At 39.3% G+C, this 20,818-nt stretch overlaps 2 protein-coding genes across 2 annotated transcripts in view; both read left to right on the plus strand.

Annotated features, from left to right (window-relative positions):
- The window catches only part of lrwd1 (leucine-rich repeats and WD repeat domain containing 1), a 77,470-nt gene extending 63,601 nt beyond the window's left edge, over positions 1–13,869 (plus strand). Inside the window, exons 13-16 of the mRNA XM_069910541.1 lie at positions 2,186–2,289; positions 9,182–9,340; positions 11,357–11,466; positions 12,435–13,869. Coding sequence (XP_069766642.1) covers positions 2,186–2,289; positions 9,182–9,340; positions 11,357–11,466; positions 12,435–12,575 — 514 coding nt within the window. The 3' untranslated portion in view covers positions 12,576–13,869. The remainder of the gene's footprint in view (positions 1–2,185; positions 2,290–9,181; positions 9,341–11,356; positions 11,467–12,434) is intronic.
- Positions 13,870–15,479: 1,610 nt separating this feature from the next.
- The window catches only part of bckdk (branched chain ketoacid dehydrogenase kinase), a 71,695-nt gene continuing 66,356 nt past the window's right edge, over positions 15,480–20,818 (plus strand). The window contains exon 1 of the mRNA XM_069911138.1: positions 15,480–15,503. The gene's annotated coding sequence lies outside the window, so the exon portion shown is untranslated. The remainder of the gene's footprint in view (positions 15,504–20,818) is intronic.

A 20,818-nucleotide genomic window follows, 5' to 3' on the forward strand; every position in this document is an offset into this window, starting at 1 on the left:
TACTTACCTCTCTCTACCTTGTCACCTCTCAGCCTTCTTTTGTTTCGGAAAAACAGATTAGTTCAGGTAATATCCTTGTGAATTTTTTCTGCACTCTAGCTTAATCATTTGTATGACAAACAGAGGACAAAGTGCCAATCCTGTGGTACACCGATTTGAAAAGCAATATACCTCCTACCACCAAACCAATTTTGCATCCAAATGACCAGCTCACCATGTGATCTAACCTTCTGGGCCAGCTTAACATGCAGGAGCTTGTCAAAGGCCTTGACAAACTCTACATAGACAATGTCTATGGCTCTGCCCTCATCATTCCTCTTGGCCACCTCTTCAAAAAAACTCAATTAAATTTGTGAGGCATGATTTCCCAAGCTTACTACCCCTAATCAGTCCTTGCCTTTATAAATACAAATCTTGTCCTTCAGAATCCTTTCCTTGCACTTGTCCGAGTTAAACAATGTTGTTTTTTTTTTACCCTACTCCTTCAATAAAAGTAGAAAATTCTGGAAGCACTTAGTTGATTGGGCAAGATCTATGGAAAGAGAAGCAGTTAACATTTTGGGTCGAAGAGTACTCATCAAAATGATGAGCAAGCAGAATGTGACCAGTGACCATCAAGAAGGGAAAACCTGATCACTGAATCAGAAGTGGAGAGAAATTTCTGGGAGTGACTATTTCAGAGGACCTTTCCTGGACTCAACACACTAATCTCACCGTGAAGAAAGCACATCAGCCCCTCTATTTCCTCAGGAGTTTGTGGAGATTTGGTATGATAGCAAAAACATCGGTGAACTTGTACAGATGTGAAGTGGAAAGTGCTAACCAACTGTATTAAGGCCTGGTAGGGGGGCATCAGTACCTCTGAGCAGAAAGGCTTGCAAAAGGTACTGGACACAGTACATCACAGACAAAACACACTCCACCATTGAGAAATCTACCTGCTGCCATCAGAAAACAGGTATAGATGCCACAAGACTTGTACCACCAAGTTCATGAACAGTTGCTACTCCTCCACCATCAGATTCCTCAGCAACGGTCTCTTTTTTCTGAAACAAAGAAGTCTGAGAGGTGGCAAGGTGGTAAACTTATTTTCTGTTTTTGTTCAATCCAGAACCACTCCTTCACTATCCAACAGTCAATCAAAGACTCATTTAAAGACTTTGCACATTATCTAATTCTAATTTTTTTTTATATTGCAGTCAGTTTGGTTACATTTTGTTTACATTTCTCTTTTGCATCATTTTTGAATACAGTGTTTTTGCACTGCCAATAAGTAGAAGTAATGTCTGGCCCGTAAGAAAAAGAAAAGAATCTCAGGGTTGTATGTGATGTAAAGTCATATATGTACTCTGACAAGAAATCTGAACTTTGAACTTATTTTCTGTTTTTGCTCCATCTTGCTCTCCCCACAATGTCCAATAACATTTTTTGTGTCGCAAGAGAATTAGCAGTACTATTGCTTGAAGGACCATTATTTATGGGGATGTTTTAAGCCCATTGTCATGGTTTTTTTTTTTTAAATTTTTTATTTTTCACACCATAAATCACATTAGCCATGATATACACTATTTCTTTTTCACACATATACAGTGTCATGGGTTTTTTAATGTAACTGTTTCTATGGGCAATTCAGGCAAATCTGAAAGTATTGAATACGGAATTAACATCTAAAGATTGTTTTGGAATCTTTACCAAAAATTTTAAGCATTTGACATAAATCCTGAATGAAATACTGAATGAAGTATTTTGTGTAAATTATATTTTTCAATGTTACTGCCATCTTACATGGAGTGATCCATGTTAAACATTTGCCAGTGATCTGGCTTCAACTTTCAGCAAGTCTCATTTGGCTGATCTTAATTGTTTTATCCAAGATTATTCCTCATTACATTTTCTTCTTGGAGTTGTGAAAGTTCCTAAAAGACTACGTAATGGCACAACTGACTTGAAAGTTGCTGTTACTTAGTCCTAAAATTGAATGGCGGGACTTGGGCTTCAGCGATGCAAGTATAAAATCTGCACAAAGGTACTTTTAAAGCACCAATATTTTGCTGCACCATTACTTAGTTTTTTTTCTTTCTTATTTATGAAAAAGTAATGTCAATAATGAACTTGGGAATGAAGCTCATCGTTTGTGTGCTACTGAGTACAACCCTTTACATTTGATTTTCTTTTTGACTACCAGAAACATTGAGATGGAATTTCTGTTCCCAATTTACAATAAAGAGGATGGTGAAAATGATTACCATATTGTTGATACATTGGCTTTCAGTAGTGATGATCTTGTAGGTAAGTCCATTAAAAGTTGATGTAAATAGTAATGTTGATTGATAAGGTCCAGCACAGGATTTACGGTCATTGAGACATACAGCATGGAAACGCCCTTTGACCCAACTTGCCCATGCTGACCAAAATGTCCCCTCACACTTGTCCCACCTGTCTGTATCTGGCCCATATCCCTCAAAGCTCAACCTGTCCAATTTTTTCTTGAACATTGCAATTGTACCTGCTTCAACCCCTCCACCAGCAGCCCAATCCATATACCCACCACCATCTGAGTGTATATAAAAACAAATTATATCAGGTCCCCCCCTCACCTTAAACCTATGTCCTCTGATTACCGATTCCCCTACTGTGGGCAAAAGGCTCCCTGAGTTCACTTGATCTATTCCTCTCATGATTTTTTAAATATATTCCTCTATGAGATTACTCCTCATCCCCACGTGCTCCAAGGAATAGAACCCAACCAACTCAAATTCTCCCTTTTGCTCAGGACCCTGTGCTAGCAACATCCTCATTAATCTTTCCTGCACTCTCTCCAGGGTGATGATATCTTTCTGGTAGCACGATGACCAAAACTGAGCACAATACTCCAAATGGGGCCTCATGAATAACTTCTACAACTGCAACATAACCCTCAATTCTCTGATTGATGAAGGCCAAAGTGCTAGAAGCTTTATTGACCATCCTATCTAACTAACACTACTTTTAAGGTATTAAGTAACTGTACTCCAAGATCCTTCTGCTCCACAATACTCCGTACATCCCTACCATTCATCTTGTAGGTTCTGTCCATGTTAGTTCTCCCAAAATGCAACGCCTTGCATTTCTCTGCCCACTTGCACAGCCGATCGAGAGTCTGCTGCAATGCAGGCAATGCTAAACACTTCAGTGTCATCGGTTAACCTGCTAATTATTTTCATCTAAATCATTGATATAGATGATAAACAACAATGACCAAGCTCTGAACTCTGTGGTACATCACCATTCCCAGGCCTCCAGTCTGAAAAACAAACTTCCACTCTCACCCACTGCTTTCTACCATGAAGCCAATTCTGCTATGTCACCATGGATCGCATGTGATTTAACCTTCCAGAGCAGCTGACCATGTGGAACCTTGTCAAATACCTTGCAAAAACCCACAAACACATTATCTCCACCGATCGTTTTGGTCGTATCTTCGAAAACCTTAATCAGTTTTATGAAACACGACCTCTCCATTACTGGCTATTTCTAATCAGCCATTGTTCATCAAAGTGCGTGTATATTCTTCTCCCTCAGAATGCTCTCTAGTTCTTTTATCATCCGATTGCACAGTACACCCCAATGAAACAGCATCCTCAGTGTAAAACGTGACACACAAGAAATAGCACACATACTGGCAAACAATACAGATGCAAGACAAATATACATTAATAAAAATAAATAAATATTGTTTAATAAATAGTAGGGTCTTGGATGGTGAGCAAGTTAATTTAGTTGTTCAGCATTTTCACTGCCCGTGGGAAGAAGCTATTTCTCAGCCTGGTGGTGCTGGCGCTGATACAGTTTCCAGGCTTTTCACTGGAGATTTTCTTGGATAAAGGTACAGCATTTGTCACCATCTTCTAGCTCAACTTAATGACGACTCATAAATCTCAACTAAGGCACCTACAATTTCCTCTCTTAATTTCCAACACTGTTCTTGGATATATCTGATCAGCCCCGATTTGTCTTTCTTCATATGTATCAGGACCTTCACCACCTCCTCAAATGTAATACTAGCTAATCTCAAGACACATCCATTGTCTGTCCCAAGTTCTCCAGTTCTCATGTCTTTTCACAGTAAAAACAGAAAAGCACAAGTTGAGGACTTTGCCTATTTCCTGTGGATTCACACAGAGTTGACCACATTGATTGCAGAGCGCTCCTAATTTTTTTCTCTGGTTACGTCCATTCCCTTTATGTACATAAAATCTCGGGATAATCCTTAATGTTATCTGCCAGAGGAGCTATCCTGTCCTCTTTTTGCCCTCTTGATTTCCTCTTTTATCTTCCTTATTCTCCAAAGCTCCTCCATTAATACACCTGATCTCAACTGCTTATATCTGCCCCAAGTCGCCTAATTGTTCTTAAAGAAAACCTGAATTTCCATCATCGTCCAAACTTCTCTACTCTTGCTTGGTCAGCAAGATTAAAGTACATGGAATGAGGGTAATGTATATGGATTGGCAATTGGTTATTGGATGAGGAGAAAAGTTCCAAAGGTTCACAGGGTTATGAACCTGAAGGATTCAGGTTCAATAAAAATAGTTATTGATTTTTGAAAGTTATCGCAATACCCCTTGATTATATGTTAATGTTGGAAAGAGCTGAAAGAAGATCTGTCATGATCTGAATGTATAGTGGAGCACCTTCGAAGGGTCAGATAACTCACCTGCATTCATTTAAATTTGTATTTGGTTTGTCAAGTTGATTGAAACCAGAATGCTATGTTTGCAACAAAAGATTATAGTCCAGTCAGATTCTTTAAATTAAAATTTATTTCCTAAATAAAAATAATTTGGATAAAATAAGTTTAGTCCTATTTTGTAAATTTAGGATTTGTGGCATTGCTTCTATCAGTTCTGAAGCTGCCAGTTTGTTTCCTGCTGTTAAACATGATTGAGAAAAACACATTTTAACTGACCTCTACTGACAACAGATCAGTCAAATGTGGTGAAGCAAATGTGATTTTGTTTTCTTTCATGCGAAAGCAGTCAAATTAAGCTGCAAAACCCAAGCTAAAACCATATGTTGAGCGTATAAAATAAACCACTTGCTTAATTACAGGAAATTCTTGCCCATTGGTAATAGTTTACCAAAAATTCATAAATTACTTTTTTTTAAATTTTTTATTTTTCACACTATAAACCATATTGACCAAGATACATACAGAAATTTTTTCTCTTGAATATATACAGTGTAATTTTCTCCCCCTTTTCCCCCCTCCCCTCCCCCACCCCCCCCCCATTCATTTGAAGTTCAATCTACAAGATACATCAAACCCGCCAAACAATGTTGTCACTCAACAAAAACAAACAAAAAATTTTAGTGAGTCAGTTCTTTTCGTTGTCTTCTCCTTCTGTCTTTTTAGGTGGTGGAAGTCCATGGTAGGATTTCTCTATTGTATTTCATGTATGGTTCCCATATTTGTTCGAATATTGTGATATTATTTCTTAAATTATGTTATTTTTTCCAATGGAATACATTTATTCATTTCTATGTACCATTGTTGTATTCTCAAGTTGTCTTCTAATTTCCAGGTTGACATCATACATTTTTTAGATCTTCCCAAAATTTTTTCACTTTCTCTCACGTCCAAATTGCATGAATTGTTGTTCCCGTTTCCTTTTTACAGCGAAAACATCTGTCTGATACTGTTGGGTCCCATTTATTTAACTTTTGAGGAGTGATGTATAGCCTGTGTATCCAGTTCTATTGTATCATGCGTAACCTCGTATTTATTGTATTTCTCATAGTTCCATAGCTTTTCCCATGTTTCATTCTTTATCTTTATGTTTAGATCTTGTTCCCATTTTTGTTTAGGTTGACCGTTTGTTTCCTCGTTCTCCTTTTCTTGCAGTTTGATGTACATGTTTGTTATAAATTTTTTAATTATTGTGTCTGTAATCACATATTCAAAATTGCTTCCTTCTGGTAACCTCAGACTGTTTCCCAATTTGTCCTTCAAGTAGGTTTTCAGTTGGTGGTATGCAAACATTGTATCGTGAGTTATATTATATTTATCCTTCATTTGTTCAAAGGATAATAATTTATTGCCTGAAAAACAATTTTCTATTCTTTTGATCCCTTTTCTCTCCCATTCTCTGAAGGAAAGGTTATCTATTGTGAAAGGGATTAACTGATTTTGCGTCAATATTAGTTTTGGTAGTTGGTAATTTGTTTTATTCCTTTCCACGTGAATCTTCTTCCAAATGTTGAGCAGATGATGGAATACCGGTGAATTCCTACTTTGCACCAATTTTTCATCCCATTTATATAGTATATGTTCAGGTATCTTTTCCTCTATTTTATCTAGTTCTAATCTGGTCCAATCTGGTTTTTCCCTTGTTTGATAAAAATCTGATAGGTATCTTAATTGTGCGGCTCTATAATAATTCTTAAAGTTTGGTAGTTGTAAGCCTCCTTGTTTGTACCATTCTGTTAATTTATCTAGTGCTATCCTCGGTTTCCCCCCTTTCCATAAGAATTTCCTTACTATTTTCTTTTGCTCCTTGAAGAATTTTTCTATTAGGTGAATTGGTAATGACTGAAATAGATATTGTATCCTTGGGAAAATGTTCATTTTAATACAGTTTATCCTTCCTATCAGTGTTAGTGGTAAGTCTTTCCAATGCTCTAAGTCGTCTTGAAATTTTTTCATTAATGGATGATAATTTAGTTTATATAGATGGCCGAGATTTTAATTTAGTTGTATACCTAGGTATCGCGTTGCTTGTGTTTGCCATCTAAATGGTGATTGTTTCTTAAACTTTGTGAAATCCGCATTATTCATTGGCATTGCTTCACTTTTATTTGCATTGATCTTGTACCCCGATACTTCTCCATATTCCTTCAATTTCCTATGTAATTCTTTTATTGATATTTCTGGTTCTGTTAAGTATATTATAATGTCATCTGCAAATAGACTGGTTTTATATTTTATTTTTATCTCTCTTATTTTATTTTCTGTTCTTATCAGTTCTGCTAGTGGTTCTATAGCTAACGTGAACAGTGAGGGAGATAGTGGACATCCCTGCCTTGTTGATCTGCTTAAGTTAAATTGTTTTGATATATATCCATTTACTGTCACTTTCGCCAATGGCCCCTTATAAAATGCTTTAATCCAATTAATATATTTCTCTGGTAGGCTGAATTTTTGTAGTACTTTGAATAAATAATTCCATTCTACTCTGTCAAAGGCCTTAACTGCGTCTAAAGCAACTGCTACTGTTGGAGTTTTATTTCCTTCTACTGCATGAATTAAGTTAATAAATTTACAGATATTGTCCGTTGTTCGTCTTTTTTTAATAAATCCAGTTTGGTCTAGATTTACTATTTTTGGTACATAGTCGGCCAATCTGTTTGCTAATAGCTTAGTTATTATCTTATAATCTGTGTTAAGTAGAGATATTGGTCTATATGACGCTGGTGCTAGTGGATCTTTCCCTGTCTTTGGTATTACTGTAATTATTGCTGTTTTGCATGAATCTGGTATGTTTTGTGTTTTATCAATCTGGTTGATTACTTCCAGGAGGGGAGGAATTAATAAGTCTTTAAATGTTTTATAGAATTCTATTGGGAATCCATCCTCTCCTGGTGTTTTATTATTCGGAATTTTTTTTAATATCTCCTGTAATTCTTCTATTTCAAATGGTTTTATTAATTTATTTTGCTCCTCTGTTTGTAATTTCGGTAGTTCAATTTTAGTTAGAAATTCATCTATTTTGTCTTCTTTCCCTTCGTTTTCAGTTTGATATAGTTGTTCGTAGAATTCCCTGAAGTTTTCATTGATTTCTGTTCGATTATATGTAATTTGTTTGTCCTTTTTCCTTAATGCCAATACCATTCTTTTAGTTTGTTCTGCATTAAGCTGCCACGCTAGAATTTTGTGCGTTTTTTCTCCTAGCTCATAATATTTCTGGTTTGTCTTCATTATGTTCTTCTCCATCTTATATGTTTGTAGTGTTTCATATTTTATTTTTTTGTCTGCCAATTCTCTTCTTTTAGTTGTGTCTTCCTTCATTGCTAATTCTTTTTCTGTATTTATTTCCCTTTCTAAATGTTCTGTTTCCCGATTGTAGTCCTTCTTCATCTTAGTTACATAACTTATTATTTGCCCTCTGATGAACGCTTTCATTGCATCCCATAGTATAAACTTATCTTTCACTGATTCCATATTTATTTCAAAGTACATTTTAATTTGTCGCTCAATTAATTCTCTAAAATCCTGTCTTTTAAGTAGGATGGAGTTTAATCTCCATCTATACATTCTTGGTGGGATGTCCTCTAGCTCTATTGTCAATAAAAGGGGTGAATGATCTGATAATAGTCTAGCTTTATATTCCGTTTTCCTAACTCTCTCTTGAATGTGGGCTGATAACAGGAATAGGTCTATCCTTGAGTATGTTTTGTGTCTACCCGAATAATATGAATATTCCTTTTCCTTTGGGTGTTGTTTCCTCCATATATCCAAAAGTTGCATTTTTTGCATCGATTTAATTATAAATTTGGTTACTTTGTTCTTTCTGTTAGTTTTTTTTTCCAGTTTTATCCATGTTTGAGTCCAAATTAAGGTTAAAATCCCCTCCTATTAGTATGTTCCCTTGCCACAGGAACAGTCCTCGACTCTGGTCACAGTATTATCATGCACTTAATTTTTGTGGCAGAATTTTGCATGAATGGCGTCTGACACACAGTAACTAACTCAAGAGGCTGTGACTGATCTACAGGCTTTTATTCACAGCGGACAGGGACCTCATCCTGCGCCGTGAACTGGGCTTTCTGGGGAAGGGTCAAGTTGTTAGAGGCTTTATACAAGGTCAAAGAGGGAGGAGACTGCAGGTTCAATCACAGAATGGGACAGGACCAGGTAATCAGGAGTTCAGCAGTTCACCACAGGGTCAACAAAGGTTGATGTCACACGAGACATCCAGTGTATGCTGCCAACAACAATTTTATCCCACTTTCTTCTGCATTGGCATGAATATAACTCTTGGGCAAACCTGGATTTGGAACAATCTGGCATCTTATAACGGCAAGAAGCATTACTCTTGTGAAGATATAATTTGACAATAATTTGTAACGTAGGTAATTTCTGCTATTTGAGTGCTTACTGAATCGATTAGACTTAAAAATATTTTATTGTGTGATTGTACAGCTTCCAAAAGTTCTATGCAAGGCTCAATATATTTGTGGAGCTGGAGTAAGACCGTGAAAAAGTGGCATAAGCGAAATAAGAAGGTGCATGCAGAGATACTGAGAGAGTTTGAATGGTCCAACACAGAACAGCTTTATCTTGCACTCGCTGCTTGCCCAGGTTAGTGAACATGATCTCTAGGACACTGGTGTTTACGAGATTCTTCCCCCTCTTCAATAAATATTTGCTTTTGTCTAAAGTCAGGTTAATATTGTCATGTAGTGGAACAGTAAATTGTTTGATAGATTTCGAAGTTTTTTCTCAGTGAAACTATAAAATTATAACATCTCTAAATAACCAATCAAATTAAAACACATTACTCATTATGTTGATTAAGTTCTGAAATTATGTGCATGGATTATTATGGTGATAGACTTGCTGGTATTTCATTTATTTCATAGAGTGGTTTTATTAATTGCATGTCTAGATCATGGTGTTCTTTTTTTTTTTTTTTTTTTTTTGATCATGGTGTTCTTTGTGGGATTTTTTTGTTGTTGATTTCTATCAAATTATGTCCTTGAGTTAATCCCTTTAATGAAATGAAATTACATTTTCCTTGCAGGTTTCTTCAATTCACAACCTGTGAAAGACACAAAGTTTAGAACCTTGCCCACTTTCTCTGGCTCTCGGCCTTCTTTGTGCATGAATGTTTTTACCCTCTTGATTTTAAAATATGCATAATTTTCCTTAATCCTACTTATCAAAAACATGGAACATATTATGGTCCATTTTAGATCTCTTCAGACCCTGTTTAAGTTATTTCATTCTTCCTTTTTATTCCTTGAGGATCCTGTCCAATTTCATTTTCTTAAACCCTACATGCTTCTTTTCTTGGCTAAGTTTGCAACCTCTGTCATCATTCAAAGTTCCTGAACTTTGCCATCCTTATCTATCTTCCTCAGGAACATACTGTATTGGTCCTCAGTTCTGACTAGCTACCATTTAAACTACTCCTATATGCCAAATGGACTTACTCAGGACAGTTGCTCTCAATCGACTCTCCGCACAACTCTTGCAACTACCACTTCCTCGAGATCCATTCTTATTCATAACTAATTCCTGCTCATAAAATACTATCCCAACTGGGATAAATTCCCAGTACAACATCTAGTGTAGCCCCTTCCGTGTTCTTTAATAGTGTTCATGCTATAACGGTGACTATGGCATTCCATTTAATCACTTTAATTATATTCTTTTCATTTCATACTTGCCTCTTTATTTGATAAAGTTTTCAATTAAACACACTAAAACGTTGAAAAGTCTGTAAGGAGTTTGTACATTCTCCCTGTGCCTGCGTGGGTTTTCTCCAGGGGTTCCAGTTTCCCCCCACTGCTCAAAACAAAACGTACCGGGGGAATGTAAGTTAAATGGGGTGTAAAATGGGCAGCATGGACTCGTTGGCTGAAATGGCCTATTCCTGTGTCTAAATTTTTTAGTGTTCATGCTGTGTAATGTGTACACAGTGTGTTATTTATGTGTTTAAAAACTCAACCCTGTGAATGAGTGTACAGTCCAATTCTGATGATCCAAAATGGTAGGGACTCTGCGTCAGATTAACATTTTTTTAAAGAACTGGTCATTTTTTAAAAACAGCCCAGAAGCAACAGCAAATCACTTGTTACAGTGTTTAAATAACAACAAGTAACAAGGGAAGGCTTTTTAAGCCTTAAAATCATGTTTAATTCTCACCAAAAAAAGGCTGGCAGCCACTGATCATTGACCCCACCCCATGAGGCCCTGCTCCTGCCAGGAGCCCGACGTCCCTGCCGCTGCCGGGAGGCCTCTCTTTTTGATGATTCTTCCAACCAGTTGCAGTTGGAGAGATAGCAGCACGCAGTTTGAGAGGGAGAGTTGGAGAGATAAGTCAATAGAGGAAGGTAAAGAAAAAATGGAAAGAGAGATTGGAGGAAGTTACCTGAAATGAGGACAATCGTTGTAATTTCATGTTGAGTACATTTTTTTTCCACCTGTGAGGTCAGTTTGGCTCCAAAAAAATTTCAGATAAATGAGAATTTCTGATTTGTTTCCAATATCATTTATCTGAAATTTAAATTTTTTTGGAGAATCTAATTTTTGGATGATCAGAGTTGACCTGTAATTAAATATTACAATAATTAAGCAGAATTATTTCCACAGCTGAAAACTATATTCTATGTGGAGATGAGAAGGGAGACATTTGGATGTACAAGTTTGATGAGTTCAGCACTGAATATGCGACTTCTGGCAAGATGACCTCACCAACACAGGTATTTCATACTGGTGCAAATTTATATTAATATAAACTTCTTTATGATCAATTGGATAGTTAATAATGTCTTTGAATAGCTTTTCCCGTGGCATTCTTCATGACTGGAATAGAACAATTGTAAAATTTCTTATGATCTTAAAATGAAATATTATTTTGCTATCCACATAATTCTGAAAATTCGTTGTATCTGTGACAGATATTTTTAAAATCAAATCAAAACGTAACATTCTCACTATTCTGATGTGAGGAAAATATTTAGGAATACCATCAAATTTTGACTGAATGATTGACCCTTGAAAAAATGTAACATTTGCTAATGTTCTCCAGAATGTACAGAATTTTAGCCATGTTTCACTTCATTATTTTTAATTAATAATTTTAATAGGTTCTCCAGAATGTGCAGAATTTTTGCCATGTTTCACTTCATTATTTTTAATTAATAATTTTATTTCTGTGCATTATTTTAACTTGGAGAGTGAGGAGCCAACCTGCTTGTCAAGCCAAAAAACCCAACACGGATCCATTTGCCAGTGCTGGGTTGGCCTCAGGACCTCAGTAGGCAACTATCCATCTCCCATGGAGATGAAACAGGCCAATCCTTTTAGAGGTCGAGCTGCCAGGCAATTTCATGGAACTGTATGCCTGTGGAAGGGGAAGAAAGTGCCAGGCAAGTCAGAAGCAAGAATGTAGAGACTCCAATTTAGATGCAAGAGAGTTGCTTAAGACTATCTTAGCACCTGAACAGTGTCCCCACTAATACAGCCAATCCTGCAAATCCATACATTGGTGTAATGGGAAGGGATGAAAGAATTTGTGAGATACTACAACTTCACTGAGCAGCATTGAATGATTATATAACTGTACTGAATAATTACATAGGTGTATTAGTTCTTGGAAGAATATTCTGTGATGGATAGTTGTTACCTTCATTTGCTTATCTGGCTAACATTCTTGGATGTTTTGCAGATTCTAAAGTGGCCAACCATAGAAGCAAAAGGGAAAATAATTGAAGGAACTTTGGTAAATAGTGTAGTTACAGATTCTGAATTTAAATATCTTGTAGCAGCCACAGACATAAACATTGTTGTTATTTGGAAAAGAATATAATTATCAGCAAAACAACTGGATATCTCGCCTTCAAGATTAGAGCCACCTGAACTCTTATCACAGCTGAACGAAGCCACCTGTCATTCTACTAATGATATTCTACATGGTCCCATGGTTTATCACTGAAGCCAGAATCTTCGTATGTGAGAAATATTGACAAGGTACAAAAGTCAATGAACCACCAGGTCACTGGTCATGCTGCTAATGGTAGGTGATTTGGAAGAAATGCAGTTTATAGCACATAAGGTGCAATACATTATTTCACTGATGAAGACTAGTTGTTTTTGCGCGTTTTTTGTTTAAGGCGACATGGTGTAATTTGCTGTTTCTTCCTTCAGTGATTTCTGGTCTAATTATTTTGAAGGAGATGAGAAATCTGACATCATACTCCCTGTCCTTCATCTCACCAGCCTACAAAATGTAAAACTTTTAATTAATTAAATCTATTAACAAGCAGTACAAACTTTTATCTGTACATGAGAAATTATGTACTTATTAGGGTCCATCACCGTTCTAGTTTCATGTATGTGCCATTAGATTTTTGGTTGCACTTCAAAAATAGCAAATCCAGGTGTGAAATAAAATGACTGTTGTTATAGAGACAACAGATCCCTTGCCCCACTGACCAAAATGACCCACCCATGCTAGCCCCACCTGATTTTGAAAAACAAAGGCAAGGTTTTAGCCTTCAACCTAGAGTTGTCACAGATTTAAACAGTTAAACCATGCATCCTTAGAGAATCATCTCCAACTTAACATCAGCAAATCTTGCAGTCATGTTATGATATACAGTAAAACCTTGTTAGAATGCAGTAGTTGGGGTCCAAGATTTCGTACCATGTTAAAACCGAGTCACGGAACAGATACAGGGGTGGCCTCTGCCACCCTGCCCTGACGTCCCGCGGTGGCTGCCCCTGCCCCTAAGTCGTGGCTGCCCCTGCCCCAAAGTCCCGCGCTGGGGGGCAGGGGCAGCGGGGAGAGGGGCTGTCAGGAGTGGGGAGTTGGGTCGCTGGCTGATTGTCATCAGCCCGCCCCTTAGCAGTTTGGGGTCCACAGACACCCACACTATAAGTGATTCCGTGGATTAATGAATTGCGTTCTAACGAGGTTTCACTGTAGTTGCACATTAAACAAGATTATATTTTTATTCACCAGAGTAAAGCAACCATTAAGGCAATCATAATCTGTTATCTAATTTACAATTGAATTTTAATTATGTGTGCCAGGGTAATTTTCTTACTATTTCAGAGCAAAATTAAAATAATCTTTTGTTACAAATTGAATCATATATAATCTGGAATGATTAAAAGTATTGAAAAAAGCCAAATGATTTCTGGTCTGGTTTATTTTAAGTATTTATCTTTTCTTTTTTATTTCTATGAAGCATATTTAATTAAAGCAAAATGGATTGGAACTGCTGGCCTGTCACATCTTAGTTGTTCGATAAATGCTGAAATCCATAATTTGGATGTGGCAACAGGGCACTTGCAAGATCATGATCCCAGAGCCTTGCAGAGTGCTTGTGAATTCCTGTGGCCTGCTTTCCAAATCTGTCTCACAGACTATTATGACGCTGACTATTGTTTTCATTCAAGAGTTTGGTTATGTTCCAAATACCACATCCATAATCCCTGTTCTGCTGGCAGATCGGACCTACCAGAAGCATCAGCATAATGCTATATATGCAGGAGAGGGTGGTTTGGTTATCACCAGACACCGTGAAGTCGCATGGCATCTGGCTGAACATTGGTAAGGAAAACTACTGCTGATATCCCCTCGAACCTCACTAACTCAGGGTAATTCGGAAGGACCAACATTAGGGCTGGGTGCTCACTTATCAGTTGGGACCCACCTTACCAGTTGTGTTCCTGCTCCAAAAAATTGCAGGCTATGGAGAATGAAGATAGCTCACTAGACAATTCAGTATTATAACAGCAACATTCTACCATTGGAAATTTTTTTCTTAAAATCCAAATATAATTGCTCTAAAATAGTTAAAATACCAAATCATACTCTGATGTTAACCAAAGCTTTTATCACAACTGAGTTGCTGAATGATAATTTCACACACAATTTGCGTCCCTTAATCGATCTTGACTTTAACATTAATCACACACAGAACCTGTTTGCATTTGATGTCTGAATTTAAGATATTAATACAGATCAGTAACATTATTCTGAGTCTCTAGTACTCTTCCCACATCCTGATTTAAATGTCTTGAGGTGACTCTTTTATTCTTTCCATCGTGTGCAAAGATGGTGCCTGCGAACCTTTTAGAGTTTTAGCATTATTTAAGAAGGAAAATCATTAATGCTTTTTATTTTGGGACATCTGATACAATTTGGGCAGGGGAGCAAATAGATCCAAGGAACAATCAGACAAAGATGGTGCTGCAGGGTTTTGCAGAAATTGTGGGGGGGGGGAAATAATTTGGTTTCCACCTGAGCCGTTAAGGGCAAAGATGAAAAAGATAGATTGCTGGCAGTGCCCCTCGACCTCGAGTTTGGAGAAGACCTCAGACCACACATGAGAGAAGAACAAAAAGAAGGAAGATCCTGAAATCTTTAGTGAATAGAGAGGGACTCAGTGAATCGGGCAACATCCAGGAAGAAAATGGTTAATCAAGATTTCAAGTCCGAACCCTTTGTTGACAGCGTACTTTGATTTAAGGTTGATGCCAAGAGCATGCAACCGGTGATGGAAAAAGTGGGGTCATGACCAATGTTCAAAAACCTGAAGAGTGTTTGTTCTTGGGGACAGTGCAATATAATGTTTGATTCTCTCCCATCCTTGCAACTCGTTCGTCGAATTTTGAAAAAAGATATAAAGTGGATGTGGAGTTGATGCAGCAAAGAGTATGTGATGAATGCAAGGAAACAACACATGAAGTTCTTTTTAACGCTGAGTGTGACATTTAATGCCTGAAGGTAAGGTGTGATGGACATGGAAACCCCATCACTTTTTCTTCCACAGTATGAGGATGAATGAGTGAAGTAGTGCACAATCCATGGGATTTCATTAGTTATATTCTTTAAGAATTGATATTAGGCTGACACGCAAAGGCTTCAAATTATCGCCATCTACCAAGATTGCAATGACAGCCCATCCTAACTAACACAATTCAATTATACAATCAACAGGGGGAACTAGAAACGGAATGCAGGTGTGTTGCTCTACTCGCCATATTCCCAGCCCTCGCCCTCCCACTCCCCGTCGCTGGCCCTCCCACTCCCCCGGCCCTCGCCCTCCCACTCCCCCGGCCCTCGCCCTCCCACTCTGCCGGCCCTCCCTCTCCCCTATCCCTCCAACCTTTCCCTCCACTTTTCCTTCCCCACTCCACGTGACAGAGAAAAGGCAACAGATCCAACCAACACCTGACACTAGTACTTTTAGTTTCTTCAAAGATCAAGGAAGTTTGGCATGTTCCCTTTGTCCCTCAACAACTTCTGCAGTGGTATGGGAGCTGCTCTGCTCTAGATTGGAAAAAGCTGCAGAGTTTATGAAGGCAGCTCCCATCACCCCTCATCGACTCCATCTACATCAGCTGGTGGGGGCAGAGCCCACAGAATCAGAATATTGTCATGAAATTCATGGTTTTATGGTGCAAGTATTGTTATAAATTACATTTTAAAAATAGTGCAAAATCAGAGAAGTGTCTGTGCTTCATTGTCCGTTCATAAATCTGATGGCAGAGGGGAAAAAGGTGTTTTTGTACCTTTGGGTGTTCATCTTCAGGCTCCTGTACCTCCTTTGTGATGGGAGCAGTGTGAAGAGGGCATGACCTGGGTGGTGGGGGTCCTTGAGGGTAGAGGTGGCTTTCTTAAGATGCCGCCTCTTGTCGATATCCTCAATAAAGACTGATGCCTATGATCTTGCTGGCTGAGTTCACATATCTGTAATATTTTCCTGTCCTGTGCATTGATGCCTCCATACCAGACAGTGATGCAACCAATCAGAATGCTCTCCACAATACACCTGTAGAAATTTGCAAGTGTATTTGGTGATGTACTAAATCTCAGTAATTACAGCTGCTGGTGAGCCTGATTGCATTGAAATGGAGGCCCCAGGATAGCTCTTCAGAGACATTGACACCCAGGAATTTGAAGTTCTTAACTCTCCACTGCTGACCCCTCAATAAATACTGGTTCATGTTCTCCTAATATCCCTCTCCTGAAGTCCACAATCAGTTCCAACATTTTGCTAATGTTGAATGCAAGCTTGTGGTGACACCTCTCAGCTAACGGATTGATCCCCCTCCTGGATGCTTCTCATTGTGCATCACACTGAGCACACTCAGTTCTCCCTCTCCAATTGAGGGGAAGGCTAAGAATGTTAAAGCATCACCAACTGGCTTAAAAACAGTTTCTTCCCTGCAGCCATCAGCCTCTTGAAAGAAACCTGTGCTCAGTAAATTGTGCGTTTTACATGGTTGTATGAAACATTAGAAATAACCACCGAGCTTGTTCGCAGAAGAACGTTTCTCTCTCTATTTTGTGATAAATAAACTTAACACCCTTGCTGCTCAGAACTAACTTTGCCTCTAACTGAACTGTTTCAGTACAGTTGCAACATTGGCAACTATTTGATCATGTGGAGAATTGCCTTGATATGTCCTGTTCAGGAAAAGCAGGATAAATTCAATCTGGATAATTCTGCTCAAGTTGTTCTACTCTCAATCGGCAGCAGGATGATGGACAGTGTATCAAGCAGCACTGGCAAGTTTGGGTTTTGCAAAACCACTTTGTTCAACCCATCCTATGTCCGAAAATGGATCAAACAACTGAATTCCAGATATGATTTAAAAGCGACTGCCCTTGACGTCAAGGAGCCTTAGTAAAAGTTTGGGGATCGGAGGGAAAATATGCCAAGAGATTGGAATCATACTTTCCACCAAAGAACATTTCTTTCTTGAGCTGCTGCAGTGATGAGCTTCCTTCCATAATAAGACCTGAAGTGGGGATGTTCACTAATAATTGTGCAATGTTTAATTCCATTCACAATTTAATGAACCAGTCCTTGTTGACATGCAGCAACACCTGGACAACATTCAGGCATTGACTAAAAAATGGCAAGGGATGTTTGTGCCACAAAACAGTTGGACAATAACTATCTCTGACAACAATCTAACCACCCACCTTCAACATGCTTTGACCGGCTCCTCCATGATCAATCTCCTGAGGGTCACTGCTCACAAAATTCAATTGATTTAGCCACCTATTACTCTTGCTGAAAAGCAGTTAGAGGCTGGGTACTTTGCTGTGAGCTACTTCCTGGTTGACCTTCACCATCTACAAGGCAGAAGTTGTGAGCGTGGTGGAATAGTGTAGATGAGTGGAACTCCATTGCCATAGTGCTTTATGTCTATAAATGCATGGCGGATACATCAAGGCTAAACCAAAAGCTCAACCACCAAGAAAGCCCAGAGCAACAGGTATTTGGGAACACCACCATCTGCAAGGAGGATGCATTGGTTCAAGAAGGCAGCTCACCACCATCCTCTCGAGGACAAGTCGTGATGGGCAATAAGTGGTGGATTTTCAGATCCAAAATAAATAAATTTCAAAAATATATTCTGGAAGCTGTATGTCTGCAGAAAATTGAGGATGAACATAATCCTTATTCAACAATGACTAGAGTTGAACAGAAGAGCTGAGTTTTAAAAAACAATGATAGCCATCTGCAAAGAATGTTGTAACAAGTACAGCTTGTGTTCACAGCTTCTCTAGCAACTCAATCTCTTATAGTGAAAATGTATGCAATCAAGATATTTACCCTAAATTGATGATGAATTCCCTCGTGTTCATATTGATAAAATGAATTTTGAAAGTAAATTAGGTCAAGATGCTGAATAATTCGGTTTTGCTGTTGTATCTTGATCTAGTCCAGACTTCAGAAAGTGAAAGTTCCCAAAGGAACATAACCCTGTTGTGTTTCAAATAATTTGATTCCATTTATAGTTGTTCATGATATGTTTACATTAGCAAGTGACTTGTATTTAATTTACTGGAAACAGAGCAAGCAGGGAACATGCTGTTCATCCATGCAACCTAATAAAATGACTCCAGAGTTTAAGTAAAAATGCAATGCTGGAGAAACCCAGCAGGTCAAACAATGTTAAGATAAAGATACATAACCAACGTTTTTGCCTTGAAACCTTCATCAAGATATGGAAAGATGTCGGCAGGTGTCTGAACAAAATGGTAGGGGGAGGAGCATGGTCCCAAAGGCAGGAGGTAATAGGTGGATAAGGGAAGGAGGGCACAGCAGCAAGTGTGGGGGGTGGGGGGGGATGGCTCGGTGAAGAGAGGGAAGAGATGTGAGGGAAAGAAAACAAGTGGAAAGGGAAGGGGAGGGAGAACAGAGTGGGCTAGCAGAAACCAGAGGAGTCGATGTTAATGCAATCCAGTTGGGGAGTGCTCAGACGGAAAATTAGGGGTTGCTCCTCCAATTTACAGGTGGTCTTGGTTTGACAGTATGTGAGGCCATGGACAGATATGTCAGCATGGGAGTGGGCCGTGCAATTGAAGTGGGTGGCCACAGAGATCCCTGTCACTGATATTGGCAGAGGGAAGGTGTTCAGCGAAGTGATCTCCCAGTCTCTCCGATGTAGAGAAGGCCACAAAGGGAGCACCAGATGCAGTAAATCAATTCTGCGATTACAGAAGTAAAGTGTTGCTTCACTTGAAAGGCCTGTTTGGGGTGCTGAATTGTGGTGAAGGAGGAGGTGTGGGCATCCTGTGGGCAAAATGCCAAAGGGGCAATTGGTGGGGAGGGACAAGTGCATGAGGAAGGCAAAGAGGGGAGGAGAGAGGAAGATGTATCTGTAGGATCCTGCTGTAAGTGCCGGAGATTACAGAGGATGATGTGTTGGATGCAGAGGCTAATGAGGTGGTGGGAAAAGAAAAGGGGAATACTGTGTTTTTTGTTTATAGGGGCAGAGGGGGCTAAGGTCGATGGGCGGGAAATGGAGGAGATGCGGGTGAGGGCTGAGTTGATGGTGGTGGAGGCGAAGCCACGTTTGTAGAAAAAGGCTGACATTTCAGATGGAAGACCTCAATTTGTGAACAGATGCAGCAGAGATGGAGAAATTGCGAGAAGGGTATAGAATCCTTGCAGGGGACTGGGTGTGAGGAAGTGTAGTCTGTGTAGTTATGGGAGTTAGTGGGTTTGTAATATGCTGGTGGAAAGCTTGTCTCCTGAGATCCGCAAAGGAGAGAGAGTTGGTGGAGATGGACCAGGTGAGTTTGAGATCAGGGTGGAAGTTGTCAGCAAAGTGAATGAAGTTGATGAGGTCATCATGGATGCATGTGGCAGCCCTGATGTAGTCAATATAGCAGAGGAAGTGTTGAAGGGCCTTGCATGTGAAGGTTACACAAGTGAAGTGTTTCTTCACTTGAAAGGCTTGTTTTGGGCCCCGAATTGTGGTGAGGCAGCCCTCATCCTCATCTTCTCTATTTCCCATGCATCTGGCCTGGCCTCCTCTGCCCACAGACACAACAAACACAAGATTCCCCTTACCTACCGCCCCACCAGTCTCTGCACATGTAATTTCCAGCACCAACAACATCATATCCCACTACCAGTCACATCTTCCCCTCTCCTTCCTCTCTGCCTTCCCTAGGGACCGCTCCTTCTATGACTTCCTTGTGCACTCATCCCTCCCTACCAAGTGCACCCCCCCCAGCACCTTCCCCTGTGGCCGCAGGAGGTGCAACACTTGCAACCACACCTCCTCCCTCACCAGGGCTCCACATAGGCCTTCCAGGTGAAGCAACCCATTCGACAAGAGATCCAACCAGTCACCCTCCACTACCCACCCCCTGGCAGAACTTGATATCACTTGGCCAACCATTTCAATTCAGTGTCCCAATCCCATACTCATGTCGGTCCGTGGCGTCATGTACCACCCCACCAAGACCACTCGTAAAGTGGAGGAACAACACTTGATTTTCCGTCTGGACACTCTCCAGTCACATGGTATTAACTGACTTCTCTGGTTTCTGCTAATCTACTCTCCATTCTCCCTTTCCCCTTACCTTTTTTCCCTTGGCTTTCCACCCCCTTCCCTCTTGATTCACCATTTCATCTCTCCTCCCCTAGCTTGCTGCTGTGCCCTCCCTCCCTCATCCACCTACTGCCTCCTGCCTTTGGGACTGTGCTCCTTCCCCCACACTCTTGTACCATTTTGTTCGGACACCTGCAACATTTTTTCCATACCTTGATGAAGGGCGTAAGCCCAAAA

Source organism: Narcine bancroftii, chromosome 14 (assembly GCF_036971445.1).
Source record: "Narcine bancroftii isolate sNarBan1 chromosome 14, sNarBan1.hap1, whole genome shotgun sequence".
Classification (NCBI taxonomy): domain Eukaryota; kingdom Metazoa; phylum Chordata; class Chondrichthyes; order Torpediniformes; family Narcinidae; genus Narcine; species Narcine bancroftii.